The following is a 16154-nucleotide window of genomic DNA, read 5'->3' on the forward strand; positions in this document are numbered from 1 at the left end:
GCGGGCGGGTGACGCTGCTCGGCGGCCGCTTCCGGGCCGGCGGCGGGGCCGGGTCTGGTTACCGGTACCGGGGCGGGAAGGCGGGAGGATGAGCGGCGCGCGGCGCAGGGAGGAGCCGCCGCATGCGCAGCAGCACGCGGTGGCCAACGGCGGGGCGGCCGGCCGCGGGTCGGTGTGGGGCAAGGCGCTGCGCAGCGACTCCGCCTGGCACGACAAGGTGGGGCCGGGGTGCCGCCGCCGCCGGCGGGAGTGGAGTGGAGTGGAGCGGAGCGGGGGGGGGGGGGGGGGAACTGCTCTCGCCTGGCGGTACCGGGGCCGGGAGCTGGTGCCGCCGGCTCGGGCCCGCACCCGACTCTCCCCTGGCCGCGGGGGCGTGTTTGGGAGCAGGCCCAGGCCGCGGCGGGGCCCGGCCCGCTCGGGTGCGTGTGGAGAGGCGGCTCCGGCGGGGCTGCGGGAAGGAGCCGGAGGAGCCTCCCCGCGGGCGCCGGGGAGGCGTCGCTGGAGCTCGTTTAAATCCCGTCGGCGGGGACACGGTGTCCCGCCATTTGGCAGCCTGTGGCGTTTGTCACCCGCAAACGTGGCTCCTGCCCGTCCCCCCTGCCCCAGGAGCTCCGGGCCCAGCACCGGGGCGGCCGGGCCGTGCCAAGCCCAGTGTCGCAAGGCCCCGGCCTGTGGCTCACAGCTCGGTGGGTGAGGCCAGGGTCTTGTCCGGCAGCCGGCCTGGAAGACACAGCACTCTTGTTCAGGTCCAGCTGGGACTCCCACACCGGGCAACCGGCATTATGGCCTTCCTCACCCAGAGAGCTTGCCTGCCACGTACTTGTGAAGGCAGATGTGGCACATCTGCTGTGCTGTGGCCTGCACCAGACCCAGTTCTTCTCCACTTCTTGGGTGCAGAGCCAAAGAAATGACAAGCTGCCTTTATATGGAGATATCTGTCCTGGTTTGGGCCGCACTGGCCACTGAAATGAATGACACATGCTCTGCCCCAGCCTCTACCTCCAGGGAGAGAAGGATGAGAGAGAAAGAGACGTAAGAGTTTAAAAGAAACTAAACTGCTTTAATGAGATATTAAATAATAAAAAGAAAAGATAATAATATCAAAAAAAAGAAGAAGAAAATGAAATATACACAATATATACAAAACCAGTATCAAGCTCCCAGGATGAAGATCACTGGGGAAGTCCCAGACTGGACTCAGTGACGGATGGGAACTGGATTCCAGATCTGGAGTCAGGAACACACGGATCCGGATCAAGGCAGAGGAACAAACAGGGTCCTCCTCAGACGCTGCCTATTGAAGAAAGAGCTGACCTTTTGATCCCTCAGCTTTTACACTGAGCATGGGGCAGATGGGATGGAATACCCTGTGGGTCAGTTTGGGGTCACCTCTCCTGTTCTCTCCTCCCTGCAGCTGGGACCCCTCTATGCTTTTCCGTTTCCGACCCTCCAACAGGACAAATAACAAAGTGAGGTGACCTTGGCTGTTATAGCAATGAGCATAAGCAAGAGCCTCTCTGCACACCATTCCTTGGCATGAATTATAAACATCGGGTCTTACCGCTCCGGAAGTGGATACTGTCTGAAAAATACACCATCAGTTTCAGAGAGTTCAGTTAGAAGAGGCTTGGCTGAAAAGTAAAATTACTAAAAAGAAAATGAATTCTATTTTACCTCAAAGAGGACATTTGGATTAAACTCTTCCAGGATTAAATAAAAATTTCCTTTGTGTAATTAAAAGAAAACTCGAAATGTAACCTGCTTTAAGGAGTTGGGGGTGACATATATTTGCAAATCCAGCTGACGTGTCGGGTCTGAAGGGAAAGGGCAGCAGTGAGAACAGGCTGGTGAGCGTTTCTCTGTTCCAGTGTCAGGGCACGGGTGTGTTCTCACAGAAGAGTATCGTCCTGGCAGCTGTTCAGCCCTTCGTGGTCTGCTTTGCTGTTCCCAGCCTGTCTGCTGTGCACAAAGAGGTTTGGTTTCTGCAGAAGTTCGTGGGTGTGCTCAACTTACACATTTTGCTTGTGTTTGTCAAGAGACCTTCCGAGTGTGAGAACCTGTCAGCCACAGACTTCCCAGTGGTTTTAGCTCTCGTGAAGCCCTCTCTCCTGTGCGTATCTCTGTGTGCTGCAGTGCTCCTGGTCAGTGCCTCATCCCACCCACAAGGTGCTGTGAGCTACGGCAGCGTCCCAGGTCCTGCTGTGTCCCTACCGTGGCCTGGGCATATGCAGGAGGAGCAGGACGGCTGCTCCCTAGTTTGTTGCCTTTGCCTTTCAGCGTGGGGAAGGTGCAGACTCTGCCCTGTGTTTCCTTGGGGCACCGACGTGAAACTCTTTTCTTCCCAGTTGCCGTTGCTCAGAACTGTTTGGGCTCTGCTGTACTCGACCTCGTCCCCCTCTGACAAACTGGGCAGGAATTTCAGAGTGAGCGAAGGGAGCAATGACAGGCTGTGCCAATGTTTTGATGCGACAGGATGTGAACTGAAGGCTGAAATGACTGTGAAATGTAGAGACTGAGAGAAACAACGTTTGATGTGGATTCTAGTCTTCCACTTGGAACCAAACACCTTTGCACGTCCCACTGTAAAATCAGGCCAGCTGTTGTGTTTGAGGGTACGCTGGGGCAATCCCGCCCTCGGGGAGGCTGTAGCAGAAGTGAATTTGATTGAATGTGTGAGTCAGCATTGTCCATCTGAAATACTTTCAGTTGTGTCAGCACTGTAGATGAACAGGAATGACCACTTTGGTGCCGCTCTGAAAGAGCACCGTTGCACTCGTAGTACGTGTGAGATATGGCTGAGGGTTTGGAGTTGGCGTGAGCACTGCCTGCTGGTGGCACTTGTTTCGGGGTAGGGCCAGGCCTGGGGCACTGAGAGTGGCTATAACAATTTCTTTAAACTTTTATTCCAGTGAATTTTTATAGAATTGAATCTTTAGTAAACAAGGGGACTGGATCCTTGTTGGCCCCTGAGGTTAGCCCATTGGTGGACAAAGCCATGTATTTAATTTGGAAGCAGAAAAGGCCAGGGTGCACAACGCCATGAGCTGCTTTCCTCTGCTCCGAGTACAGGATCTTATACTTTGAATGGAAAAACTAAGTGTTCGGTGTGTTAAATTTTCACTTTTCAATTGTATAATGCTTTAAAAAAAGGAAACATGGTAAATGCCAAAATCTGTCTTGTGCTTTCTCTCCTCAGGACGAGTTTTTAGATGTGATCTACTGGTTCCGGCAGATCATTGCGGTTATTTTGGGAATCATCTGGGGAGTAGTTCCGCTGAAGGGATTCGTGGGAATAGCAGTGTAAGGTTTATTTCCTTTTCTGTCTCATGTACTTTCCCACATTTGGACTTGACTTGGTGCCTGTTTTAAACACTGGGCTGGCCAACTGCAGCCTCTGCCTGCCCCGCGTCTCAGAGCCAGCATTGCATTCCGGGCTGGTATTTGTCATGAAATTCATACAAATCATAACCTGTCTTCATCAGCCTCTCTCTCTCTCCTCAGCCCGATTAATACTTCTTAAAAGTATTATTTATTTTTTTATTTTATTGTTCTTAAAGGGGGCAGGGGTAGAAGAAGGGAAGGAGAGGTTCAATTGATTTGTGAAGTGGCCTTTTCCCTGTGAATGGGGGCTATGACTCTGGTGGCCACTTGAGGAGTAAGACCCATAGAGGGGAAGGTGTGGTAGCCCTTCTCTTTTGAGTCAGAAGCCCTCCTCAGAGAGGAGGCTCTGCTAGCAGACGAGGGGGGCAGCTTCTCTTTGAAAAAGAAAAGGTTTCTTCAGAAAAGCAAAGATCGTAGGTGACAGGCAGGCAGAGTGGCCCTGTTGGCAGTGCTCCTGCAGCACTCCCAGCTCCTTCAGCCATGGCGGGGGGCGGGGAAGGCAGGATCCCCACCAGGACACAGGATTCAGGTCACCTCCCAGCAGGTGTCCGAAGGCTGCAGTGAGCACTCTTGAGTTAAGAAATGAAAATTTGTTTGGCCCTGGCACGTGTCTGAAAGCATCTGGAGGGACACGAGAGGTGGGAAGATGCGGGGTCAGCTCTGGGGAGTCTTCGTTTGCAAATGTCTCTGCCTAGTTGAGGTCTCCTAGTCAAGCTCACAACCTCACAGCTTTTCTTAGGGAAAATTGTCATCTTGTCCCTCCTCCTGAGTGTCCTGGCTGTGGCAAGAAAGTGGAAGGAGTAGCAGAAAGTGTCACTAAGAAAAAAAGAAAAAAAAAAAAAAAAAAGTTTGAAATTTAGGGAAAAGGAGCTGTAAAGCAGTGATGCCCCAACAGGAACTCAGGAGCCACATGCAAACAGTTAAATCTAAAGGGCTTCTGGTAACAGATGAGGAGTAGCTGAGGAGCATTGTTCTTACTTAGTCATCCATTAATCCACAAGGCACCTTCAGGCACCTAAGCCAATTCCTGCGCTAAATATTAATAAGAAATGGAAATAATATGGTGTATTGCGGGAAAGCTAAAAGCTTCCAGAACTGTGTGTGTGGTGTCCCCATGGTGTGCAGTCACCCAGCGGCTCATGGCATGCTGCCAGCCACTGAACTGGTGTGTGTGTCCTCCCCGATTGCCCTTCCTACACAGCCTGCTTTCCAGGAAATGTTCCTGTCACTTCCCAGGTTGCCCCAGCCCTAAGCTGGGGTGGTGCAAAGCCAGACGTGTCTAAGGACAACCAGGAGGTCACGTTTTTTTCTCTCTGTTGCAGCGTAACTGTTGGCACAGACTAGAGAGCACTGAATTGCCTCAAGTGGAACCCCAGCACTGTGGCTCTGAGGGCGCTATTGAGGCTTCTCTGGCTCTTATCTCTGACTGCATTCGGTCAGGGGACACTAACAGGGATCTAACACTGAGCAGGACCTAACAGCCCTCCCTCTGAGCAGCCTACTGATCCAGTAGCAGACACGAGGAGACTGTGGGAGCAGGAGTGCTGCCAATCTGCAGGATGGGAACACCTGCAGGCTTTGCGGATCTGCTGACACTTCCAGCTTTTGACTACTCTCTGTTGAGCCTGACGAGGAGTAGGGTGTGCCTTGTGAGGGGAACTTCATCCGAACCATGGCAAGCTGACCTTGGTGCTCTTCTAAGCTGCCTGGGAACCGTTACAGGATCAGCGTTCCTCTTTGCTTCCTCTCTGCTGCAGATGAAAGATGTTTCACTGCTGATTGCTCTATGGCGTGTTGGGTACTTGCACCACCAAAATGATGCTTCCTAATCCCTTTCTTCCAGATTCTGCCTGATCAATGCTGGTGTTCTGTACCTCTACTTCAGTAGCTTCCAGCAGATAGATGAGGAGGAGTATGGTGGGACGTGGGAGCTGACAAAGGAAGGATTCATGACATCTTTTGCACTGTTTCTGGTAATGCCTCTTGCCTTCTTTACGTTGATAAGTGAATTGTTGGTACACTTTCTGAGGGAAAAGACCTGGAAGAAAAGCAGGTGAGGTGGTGCACCGATAGGAGAGAAGTGTGTTAACATCATCTAATAAGTGGAGTTGGTTGGGAAAGAAAATCCTCAAACCTTATGGCTACTGGCTGTATTAATGTCTGGGATTTCTTTGTAGGAAAGGACGTAGGAACAGGCAGCTCTACTTCTGCTTCTGCCACTTAACTTTCACTTTCACAGGTTTCCCCATCCTCTGTCCCAGATATCCTGGTGAAGTTTCATCTGGAGCGAGTTACACCCAAACCAGTGTTTTGGGTGTCTTTGGTTTTTCCCTTACTCCCCACGCCGTCCCCCAAGTCTGAATGTGCACAGCACTTGATTTGGTGGTGGTTCTAAATCACTAGAGGGGCTGTGGTGGGATTTTCAGGTGGAAAGGCCTAGCCATCTCAGAAGACAAGCAATTTGAATGCCACCGTCTGTGGTGTGTGGTGATCCTAGCATCTCTGAGACCTTCTCAGAGGACTGGAATTCACTCCCCAGTCCTCTATCGAGAGCAAGGCATGAGGCTTGTTTTCTGTGTCTGAACATTCTCCGGAGGCATCAAAATAACCTTGGCTTCCTCTCCTCTCTGCAGGTTGTTTGGATAATCTTCTATACTGCCATCCACTATGATTGACACCGTCTGCAGCTTTTGCCTGTTAAATCAGTCATCAGTAAATCAAGAAGGTTTTAATAAATCATAGTCTTTAGTGGACTGGTGGGAAGGTGGGGGAAGTCAAACCAACCCCCTTCTGTACCAGTGGTCTGATTAGCCTGGAAGAGCCCCAACTCTTCTGCTGGAGAAGTCCGTCTCTGTTTTATATATCCGTTAATTGTTGGAACTATTAAAAAGCCATTGGAATTTTTGGAAGTGGTTCAAGACTGTTCAAATTTTGAACTTTCTGTGACTCTATCGAACTCCTGTGTGCTGAAGGTTGAATCTGTTAATTTAATGTATGTATGCCCTTCTGTTTGAAATCTGTCATTAAATCCTGACTTGTCTTCCATTGCTGTCCTTTAGACAAAGAGTTTTTAAAAAGCAGTTGTAGGCTACGTGGGAGAAAGGCACGGCAGCATCCAGGATGTGAGTTGAGGGCTGTCCTTAGCATGTTTTTGTAGTAATCAGATCTGATTTGATTAAACAGACTGTCTTGTTACCATTTCTAATATTTTTTGTCTTGCAAATCAGTTGATGACCAGAATTTTTAAATGGTCTTTGCTGAATACAAATTTTTAAGCAACTTTACTAGCAAGAATTGTGATTCATTTGGTTAACGAAGGTTTAACTTGAGGTGTGTTCAGGAGGCTTAGAAACTCCGCTGCGTTCTGCCAGCCTGACTACTGAGTTGCCAGCACATACCTCAGAGCTTAGTAGTCTTGAAGGACAGTTATTCTGGAGATACCCTTTTAAATGTTAAGCATTTAAATTCTTTGATTTTTTAAGCTCTTGAATTCAACTGCTCCTCGTTAATAAATGCAGAAGACTAAGACACAATTGAGGCAGCTATTATCTTAAATGCAGAATTACTAACTTGCAAATCAAGCAAAGTACATAAGCCTCTGGTTTGGGAGGTGCTTTTTATGAGTTGATCACTTCATAGCTGAGTTCCTCCCCAGTCATGCCCCTCTTGTGCATCAGTGGGGGGCACTCTCTGCTTTAAGATATTTTTAAGGACATATCTTTCAGAAATAGTTCTTGGGAAACACGCACAGTCCTTGTTCTCGTCAGAGGACCTTATAGTCTTGTTGCCATGTGGTCCTTGCTTTTTTAAACAACAGCTCAGGCACCCAAAGAGAGTCCTGACCTAAAGCTGCCTTATAGTGAGGAGTTGATAGTTCTAGCGTGCTCTTGCTGAGAGTCTGCATTGCTTCCTCGCTGCTGGAAGTTCAACGGCCCGCTTCTCACACACGAGTATGCAAAGCCAGGGATCTCAATCTCTAAGTGCTGAGCTGAGGCTCCACCTCTATCCTTACCAAGGAAAATGCTGTCTCTTCCTGGTGGAAAAAACACACCTGGCTATTTTAGGTCCTTGGGATGCCAAGGGAAGAGTGCAATAGCAGACGGTTCTGCTACTTGTGAGTTGCCAATTTAAGTGATCTCAAATAAAAACCTTCTGTATTTGCTCCTCCCCATCCCCAAACTTGCTCAGTCTTTTAGTCTGATGCTTTCTTTTCCTTTTCTTTCAACTGAAAGCATTAATTTCCCACAGGAATTGCATAGCCTGCTCATTCTAGGTCACCCTTTCCTACTGGCATTTGTTTGCATCTTTGCTGCTCACAGCCATCAGTAAAATCATTGTATACTTGAAATGCTCTAATAAATGTCGCCTGGATAATCCACTGTGCAGCTTCTGTATCCTCGGGTCTCTCAAGTTGTGCAAAAGGGTGGGAGTGTGGGATTCCTTTAAGAATTTGATTTTTGGTCAACGCCTAAGCCAGCAGCTCTTTGGGATTCTCGGGTCTCTTGTGATGCAGGCTGGAATCCTGTGCTTTGAGAAGGGGCCAGAAGTGTTTGTAGTGGAAGTAGCAGCTAATGCTTAGATCCGTGCTTTAATGGGGGATTAAACAGGTTAAGCCAAGTGTTGCCTCTACGTAATCTGTCCTGCCCCTACAGCAGCTGTCCCTGCCCAGTGACACGCAGTCATGGCAGAGCCACTGCTGTGCTGCAGTGCCCAGGCCTGGTCCAGAGCAGGGCTTCCAGTGCTGCTGTAAAACATGCAGAGTGAAAGACTGCGGAGCTGGGGAGTCACTTGCAGAATCACAGGATGCTGTGGGGCTGGAAGGGACCTCTGGAGATAGTCTAGTCCAACCCCCTGCCAGAGCAGGTCCACCCAGAGCAGGTTGCACAGGAATGTGTCCAGGCGGGTTTTGAATGTCTCCAGAGATGGAGACTCCACCACCTCTCCGGGCAGCCTGTTCCAGGGCTCTGCCACCCTCACAGGAAAGAAGTTCCTCCTCATGTTTAGATGGAACTTCTTATATTCAAGTTTGTGTCCGTTACCTCTTGTCCTGTCACTGGGCATCACTGAAAAAAGACTGGCCCCATTCTCCTAACACCCACCCTTTAAGTATTTATAGGCATTGATCAGATCCCCCCTCAGTCTCTCCAGACTAAAAAGACCCAAGTCCCTCAGCCTTTCACAGAATCACAGAATCACAGAATCACCTAGGTTGGAAGGGACCTTTTAAGATCATCTAGTCCAACCAATGAAAAAAAAAACAAACAAAAAAACAAAAAAACCCCGCACACACCCCACCACACCACCCAACACTAATCCATATTCCCAAGCACCATGTCAACTCCTCTCTTGAATACCTCCAGGGATGGTGCCTCAACCACCTCCCTGGGCAGCCCATTCCAATGCCTGATAACCCTTTCAGTAAAGAAATATTTCCTAATATCTAACCTGAACTTCCCCTGGCGTAACTTGAGGCCATTACCCCTTGTCCTATCATCTGTAACTTGGGAGAAGAGACCGACCCCCGCCTCTCTACAGCCTCCTTTCAGGTAGTTGTAGAGAGCGATAAGGTCTCCCCTCAGTCTTCTCTTCCCCAGACTGAACAACCCCAGCTCCCTCAGCCTCTCTTCGTAAGACTTGTGCTCCAGACCCCTCACCAGCTTCGTTGCCCTTCTCTGGACCTGCTCCAGCACCTCAATGTCTTTCCTGTGGTAGGGGGCCCAAAGCTGGACGCAGTACTCGAGGTGGGGTCTCACCAGTGCCGAGTACAGGGGGACGATCACCTCTCGGGTCCTACTCACCACACTGTTCTTGATACAGGCCAGGATGCTGTTGGCCTTTTTGGCCACCTGGGCACACTGCTGGCTCATGTTCAGCCTGCTGTCGACCAACACCCCCAGGTCCTTTTCTGCCAGGCAGCTCTCCAGCCATTCTTCCCCAAGCCTGTAGCGCTGCCTGGGGTTGTTGTGACCCAAGTGCAGGACCCGGCACTTGGCCTTATTGAACCTCATTCCGTTGGTCTCAGCCCATCCATCCAGCCTGCCCAGATCCCTCTGCAAAGCCTCTCTACCCTCCAGCAGATCAACACTCCCACCCAACTTGGTGTCGTCTGCAAATTTGCTGAGGGTGCATTCGATCCCCTCGTCCAGATCATTGATAAAGATGTTGAAGAGAACCGGCCCCAGTACCGAGCCCTGTGGGACACCACTCGTGACCAGTCGCCAATTGGACTTCATTCCATTCATCACCACTCTCTGGGCCCGGCCCTCCAGCCAGTTTTTTACCCAGCAGAGAGTATACCCATCTAACCCATGAGCATCCAGTTTCTCCAGCAGAATACTGTGGGACACTGTATCAAAGGCCTTGCTAAAGTCTAGGTAGATAACATCCACAGCCTTTCCTTCATCCACCAAGCGAGTCACTTTGTCATAGAAGGAGATCAGGTTTGTCAAGCAGGACCTGCCCCTCATGAACCCGTGCTGGCTGGGCCTGATCACCTGGGCATCCTTCATGTGTTGCATAATGGCACTCAGGATGATCTGTTCCATCACCTTCCCAGGCACCGAGGTCAGACTGACAGGCCTGTAGTTCCCTGGATCATCCTTCCGACCCTTCTTGTGGATGGGCGTCACATTTGCTAGGCGCCAGTCGGCTGGGACCTCCCCAGTTTGCCACGACTGTTGGTAGATGATGGAAAGTGGCTCTGCAAGCACTTCTGCCAGCTCCCTCAGAACCCTCGGGTGAATCCCATCTGGGCCCATAGACTTGTTTATGTCGAGGTTCTGGAACAAGTCCCTCACCATCTCCCTTAGAATTACGGGGGCTTCATCCTGCTCCCCGCCCCTAACTGCTAGCTCAGGGGTCTGGGTACTCGGGGGACACCCTACTCCACTGCTAAAGACCGAGGCAAAGGCGGCATTCAGTACCTCAGCCTTCTCCTCATCCTTTGTCACTATGTTACCTTCCATATCCAGGAGAGAGTGGAGGTTCTCCCGAGTCCTCCTCTTGCTATTAATATGTTTATAGAAATTCTTTTTATTGTTTTTAACATCCAGGGCCAGGTTAAGTTCTAGCTGAGCTTTGGCCTTTCTAATCTTTTCCCTGCATAACTTTACTACACCTTTGTAATCTTCCCAAGTAGCCCGTCCTTTTTTCCAAAGGACATAAACTTTCCTTTTTTCCCTGAGCTGTGACCTTATCTCTTTGTTCAGCCAGGCCGGTCTCTTCCCTCGACAGCTCGCTTTCCTGCGTTCAGGGATGGCCTGCTCCTGCGCTTTTAAGACTTCCTCCTTGAAAAATGCCCAGCCTTCCTGGACTCCTTTGCCCTTCAGGGCTGCCTCCCAAGGGACTCTGTCAAGCAGACTTTTGAAAAGACCAAAGTCTGCCCTCCGGAAGTCCATGATGGCAGTCCTGCTGGTTCCCCTTCTCGCTTCCCTGAGAATCAGAAACTCTATCATTTCATGATCACTGTACCCCAGATGGCCTCCAACTTTTACATCCCCCACAAGTTCCTCTCTGTTTACAAACAGCAGATCAAGTAGTGCTCCTTCCCTAGTTGGCTCACTAACCAGCTGTGTCAGGAAGTTATCCCCAACACACTCCAGGAATCTCCTAGACTGTTCCCTCTCAGCTGTATGGAGTGCCCAGCTGATATCTGGTAGGTTGAAGTCACCCACCAGGACAAGTGCAAGTGATCTCGAGACACCTGCTAGCTGCTTATAGAACATTTCATCAACCTCTGCATCCTGGTTGGGTGGTCTGTAATAGACTCCCACCACAATATCAGCCTTGCTGGTCCTCCCCTTGATTCGTACCCACAGGCACTCAACTCTACTATTACCCTCATTTATCTCCACACATTCATATTCCTCCCTAACATACAGGGCCACTCCTCCTCCTCTCCTTCCTTGCCTGTCCCTTCTGAAGAGCTTGTAGCCATCCATTGCAGCACTCCAGTCATTCGATTCATCCCACCACGTTTCCGTGATGGCAATTACATCATAGCTTTCATGCCGTACAATGGCTTCCAGCTCGTCCTGTTTGTTGCCCATACTATGTGCATTTGTGTAAATGCACTTTAGCTGGGCTAGTTTTCTTGCCATTTTTATGGGGGGGTGAGGCCCAACACCTCCCTGACCATGCTCAGACCCTTCTGTGGTTGCCAGCCTATCACTGTCCCTCATGTCATTACCACATGGGTTACAATCCTCCACCTCTGCTGAGGCAACAGGCCACAAGACCTTGCTAGCACTTTTACCCATCGGCACTGGTAATCTGCTCCCAGGCTCCTCTTTAGTAATCCTGCTTTCATCCCCATCCGCCTTCAACCCTAGTTTAAAGCCCTTTCAATGAGCCCTGCTAATTCTTGTCCTAGTATTCCTCTTCCCCTTTGGGTAAGGCTTGCCCTACCAGCTGCCACCAGGTCTAACGTCCTATAGATCATCCCATGATGAAAGAAACCAAAGTTCTGAAGGTGACACCAGCCTTGGAGCCAAGAGTTAATCTGCTGGCTCTTCCTGTTTATACCCTCATCAATTCCTGCAAGTAATGGGATGGAGGAGAACACAATTTGTGCTCCTGATCCCTTAACCAGCTGTCCAAGGGCCCTAAAGTCTTTCTCCAGGGCCCTTGGACTACTGTTAGCTACCTGATCCCTGCCTACTTGAAATACCAATATTGGATAGTAATCCGAGGGGCGAACCAGGGTAGGGAGATTTTTCTTTATATCCTTAATCCTGGCCCCAGGGAGGCAGCAGACTTCTCTGTGGGAAGGATCCGGTCTGCAAATGGGGCCTTCTGTTCCCCGCAAAAGAGAGTCACCCACCACAATTACCTTCCTCTTTTTTTTTGTTGCTGAAGTCCTAAGGCGTGGGGGTGGCTGGCTGACTCTGGGTAGTTCACTGTCTAAATCCTTGTCCCTATCCTCATATGCCTGGCCCTCGATTTCCAAAGCACCGTACCTATTTTGTAAGTGCAACTGGGAAGGTGAGGGGGGCTGGCAGGAGTTTTGCTTGCCCTTCTGAGGAGGAACCTGCCTCCATTCCTCATTGTCCCTTAGGTTCCTTTCTTCTGCCTGGTGACAAGCAGAAGGGAGATCATCCACATCCTGCAGAGCCTCTGCCCCACTCCTACGCCTCGGTGTACGGCTCCACCAATCTATTTCGCTTTCACTGTCTCTAATACTTCTAAGCCTATCCACCTCTTCCTTCAGTTCAACCACCTGCCTGAGCAGGTGGTTTATTTGATCATACCGCACACATGCGGTGTCTCTGGCTCCATTAGGAACACATGCCAGGCTGAGGCATTCACTGCGGCCGGAGACCTGCACAGACACGTGTTTTTGAGGGAGCTCCGTCTGAGTTTCCACATTCTTCCTTGTGGGGCATTTTGCACGTGTTGGGGCCATGTTCCTGTCTAGAGCCAGGAGGGGATCGACAACTGATGGCTGCTCCCACCCGCTGTGCGCTCGTGCACTAATATACCCGCCCTTGCTCTCACGCGCACCCGGCACGCGCTCTGACCCTGCTGCGGCTAGCTGCCGCTGTCGCTGTCTGCGTGGTCTGGGCGAAGCTCACGCTATGGCCGCTTTTAAATTTGCCGCGGCTCGCCCGGCCCGCCCCCAGGCACGTCAGCCTCTCGCTCCCTCTCGCGATTCCCGAGTCCTTTCGGGCCTCTCCGCCTTCCCTCGGCCTCTCCGTCTCCGGGAAGCTGCCGCTGTCGCTGTCCGCGTGGTCTGGGCGAAGCTCGCGCTATGGCCGCTTTTAAATTTTCCTCAGCAGAGAGATGTTCTAGTCCCCTCATCATCTTTGTAGCCCTCTGCTGTACCCTCTCCAGCAGTTCCCTGTCCTTCTTGAACTGGGGAGCCCAGAACTGGACACGGTGCTCCAGATGGGGCCTCCCCAGGGCAGAGCAGAGGGGGAGGATGACCTTCCTCCACCTGCTGGTCACACTCTTCCTGATGCACCCCAGGATGCCATTGGCCTTCCTGGCCACAAGGGCACATTGCTGGCTCACGGGCATCCTGTTGTCCACCAGGACTCCCAGGTCTTTTTCCTCAGAGCTGCTCTCCAGCAGGTCAGCCCCCAACCTGTCCTGGTGCAGGGGGTTATTCCTCCCCAGGTGCAGCACCCGACACTTGCCCTTGTTGAAGTTCATCAGGTTCCTGCCCCTTGGCTTTATTCCTTGCTTGCTTGCAGTCCCAACAGCTGAGTTCCTTGGTCTTTGTAGGTCTCTGCAGCTCTAGGGGCTGGAAGCTGAGGCAGAACCCGAGTTGAGGAGGATCCTCTGTTGAGGAGGATCATGACTGTGGAAGTGACATTGGTCTCTGGATCTCCTCAAGGCTCCCGGTAAATAAGTTAGGGATTGCAGGTTCTCAGCTGCAAGCTTTCAATTTCTTAAGGTTTCTGTTTTAATGGCTAGAAGCAGGTATCCCCAGTGCTGGTCACTAAAGCTATGGCATCTGTCCTCAAAGAAATGAGATCAGTTTTAAGAAGCTCAAGGGGATGTGGCCGCCTGTAGAAAGGAGCTGAGCATCTTACAGTGATGAGCACTATAAAAATAAGGGGGTTTTACAGAGATGTGAGAGATTGACACAGGGATGATCCAGCAAAGAGCATAAAGTTGAGTGCTAGGAGGACAGAGAGCAGCAGCTGACAGGAGGAGGTTCTGCAGTGGGGGGAACAGGGGCTTGGACAGCACCTCTGCCCTCAGCAGTTCTGGTATTGGCACAATGAGCATGATTGCTCTGCGCTCTCCTCGAAGGGCAGGTGACTAAACCCATGGCCGGGGGGGGGTGGGGTGGGTCTCTGATACTGTGGAGCAGCAACAAGGGAGAAAAAGGGCTTTCCTGTGCTGGGGGGCTGAGCTGTGGGAACCAAACCACAGCTGTGGGGAGATGGGTCCACCAGGAGTCTGTGTCCTCATGGGGTCTCTGGATGGTGCAGAGGAGAGGCTGTACCACCAGCAGGCTCTGTGGAGCTCACTGCTGGCTGCAGACCTGCGGGAACATCACTTTGGCTTTCAGCAGAAAGAAGGCAGTCCCCGGCAGGAAGGAGAGTGAGATGTTCCCTGGCCTCACCTCGTGTTGAGGAGAGGAGCAAGCGTGTTCTGGTGTGGAACTGGCAGAGAAATTTCTTGTGGTCTTTCTTGGGCTTCAAGCATAATATCCATTAAAACTTTAATGCAAGTTACTTTTGCTGTTACAGGGAAAAATGGTGTGGGTGCAAAGATGTGCTAATGGGCATGGAGAGGTGGCTGTGCAGCTGGACACCTGTTTCAGCACCATCGGCTGTCAGAGCCCAGCTCAAAGAGCTGCTGCCCACCGTGGGGCAGCGCTGCAGCAGAACGGCTGAGTGTGGAGCACGATGTGGGTTTGGTCCAGCGAGGGAATGGGGGTGATGTCATAGAATCATAGAATTGTCCAGGTTGGAAGGAACCTTTAAGATCATCGAGTACAACCATCATCCTAACTGATAAAAAAAACATCACTAACCCATGTCTCTAAGCACTACGTCAACCCAGCTTTTAAACCCCTCCAGGGATGGTGCCTCAACCACTTCCCTGGGCAGCCCATTCCAAGGCTTAATAACCCTTTCCGTGTAAACATTTTTCCTAATATCCAATCTGAACCTCCCCTGGAGCAACTTGAGGCTGTTCCCTCCTATCCTATCACCTGTTCCTTGAGAGACCGACCCCCCCTGGCTACACCCTCCTTTCAGGGAGTTGTAGAGAGCGAGAAGGTCTCCCCTCAGCCTCCTTTTCTCCAGGCTGAACACCCCCAGCTCCCTCAGCTGCTCCTCACAAGACCTGTGCTCCAGACCCCTCACCAGCTCCATTGCCCTTCTCTGAACACTCTCCAGCCCCTCAAGGTCTTTTTTGTGGTGAGGGGACCAAAACTGGACACAGCCCTCGAGGTGGGGCCTCCCCAGTGCCCAGTACAGGGGGACGATCACCTCTCGAGTCCTACTCACCTGTCTTGACTCTTGTCTTTCACAGTGCTTGGGGTGGCCTTAAAGCAAGTGGTGCCTGTGGGGCTTGGGAGCCTCTGTGCCCTCTGTGGAGGTGGCATCACTGCTGCATTTCCCAGCTTGATTTCCAGGCTTGCAAAGGCTGTGCTCAGAGTTGCTGGGATTCCACTGCCTGCAGCTGACAGAGCTGATTGCGTTTGGGTTCTCAGAGGCACAGGAGTGGTAGAGGCCAGGTTGGTCTGGGGCAAAGCAGGGTCTCCAAAACCCAAGAAGTGGGATGTAGAGCTTTGTCTTCAAGCACTGCTAAGTCACAGGTATACCTGACATCCATGTTTGCCAAGGCCTTCTGGGACAGCAGTGTCCCTGCCCACACTTCCTAAGGTGTTTCATTTCAAGGATGTCTGTTAATACTCCACTAGGCAAAAGGGTGGAGGAGGATGCAGTGTGCACAGAGCTCCTGGCCTTGCAGGAGCTGCTTTGGTGGGGAAGGGACCTCCAAATGCTGGGGATGGAAAGGGTGGAGAAATGTCTGAAAACGGAGCAGGCGGAGAGTGGCTTGCAAAAGCCAAACTATCCAAATTAACATGAGTATTTAGTTAATAACTGGCAGTGCCCATTGTGCCCTCAGACTGCTGGAGAACACGAGTGAAACCTTGCCACTGCCACAGCAAAGGTTTACATCTCCCTGCATCAGGGAGATAGTGGAGCTGCTTACGCAGGGAAGAGCAGGGGGCATTATTTGGCTCCTTGGAAGATGAGAAAGTAGGACACGTACCTCTCAGGTGACTTCCCAGAGCCAAACAGCCCGGC

At 51.3% G+C, this 16154-nt stretch overlaps 1 protein-coding gene across 1 annotated transcript; it reads left to right on the forward strand.

Annotated features, from left to right (window-relative positions):
* RAB5IF (RAB5 interacting factor) lies at positions 1-7760 on the forward strand. Its single transcript, XM_074157307.1, has 4 exons — positions 1-217; positions 3197-3300; positions 5225-5354; positions 6015-7760. Exons 1-4 carry the CDS (start codon positions 89-91, stop codon positions 6054-6056), a joined length of 405 nt encoding a protein of 134 aa, XP_074013408.1. The 5' UTR covers positions 1-88; the 3' UTR covers positions 6057-7760.
* The last annotated feature ends 8394 nt before the right edge of the window (positions 7761-16154 follow it).

This window comes from Numenius arquata, chromosome 12 (genome assembly GCF_964106895.1).
Source record: "Numenius arquata chromosome 12, bNumArq3.hap1.1, whole genome shotgun sequence".
In the NCBI taxonomy this organism is placed as follows: Eukaryota; Metazoa; Chordata; class Aves; order Charadriiformes; family Scolopacidae; genus Numenius; species Numenius arquata.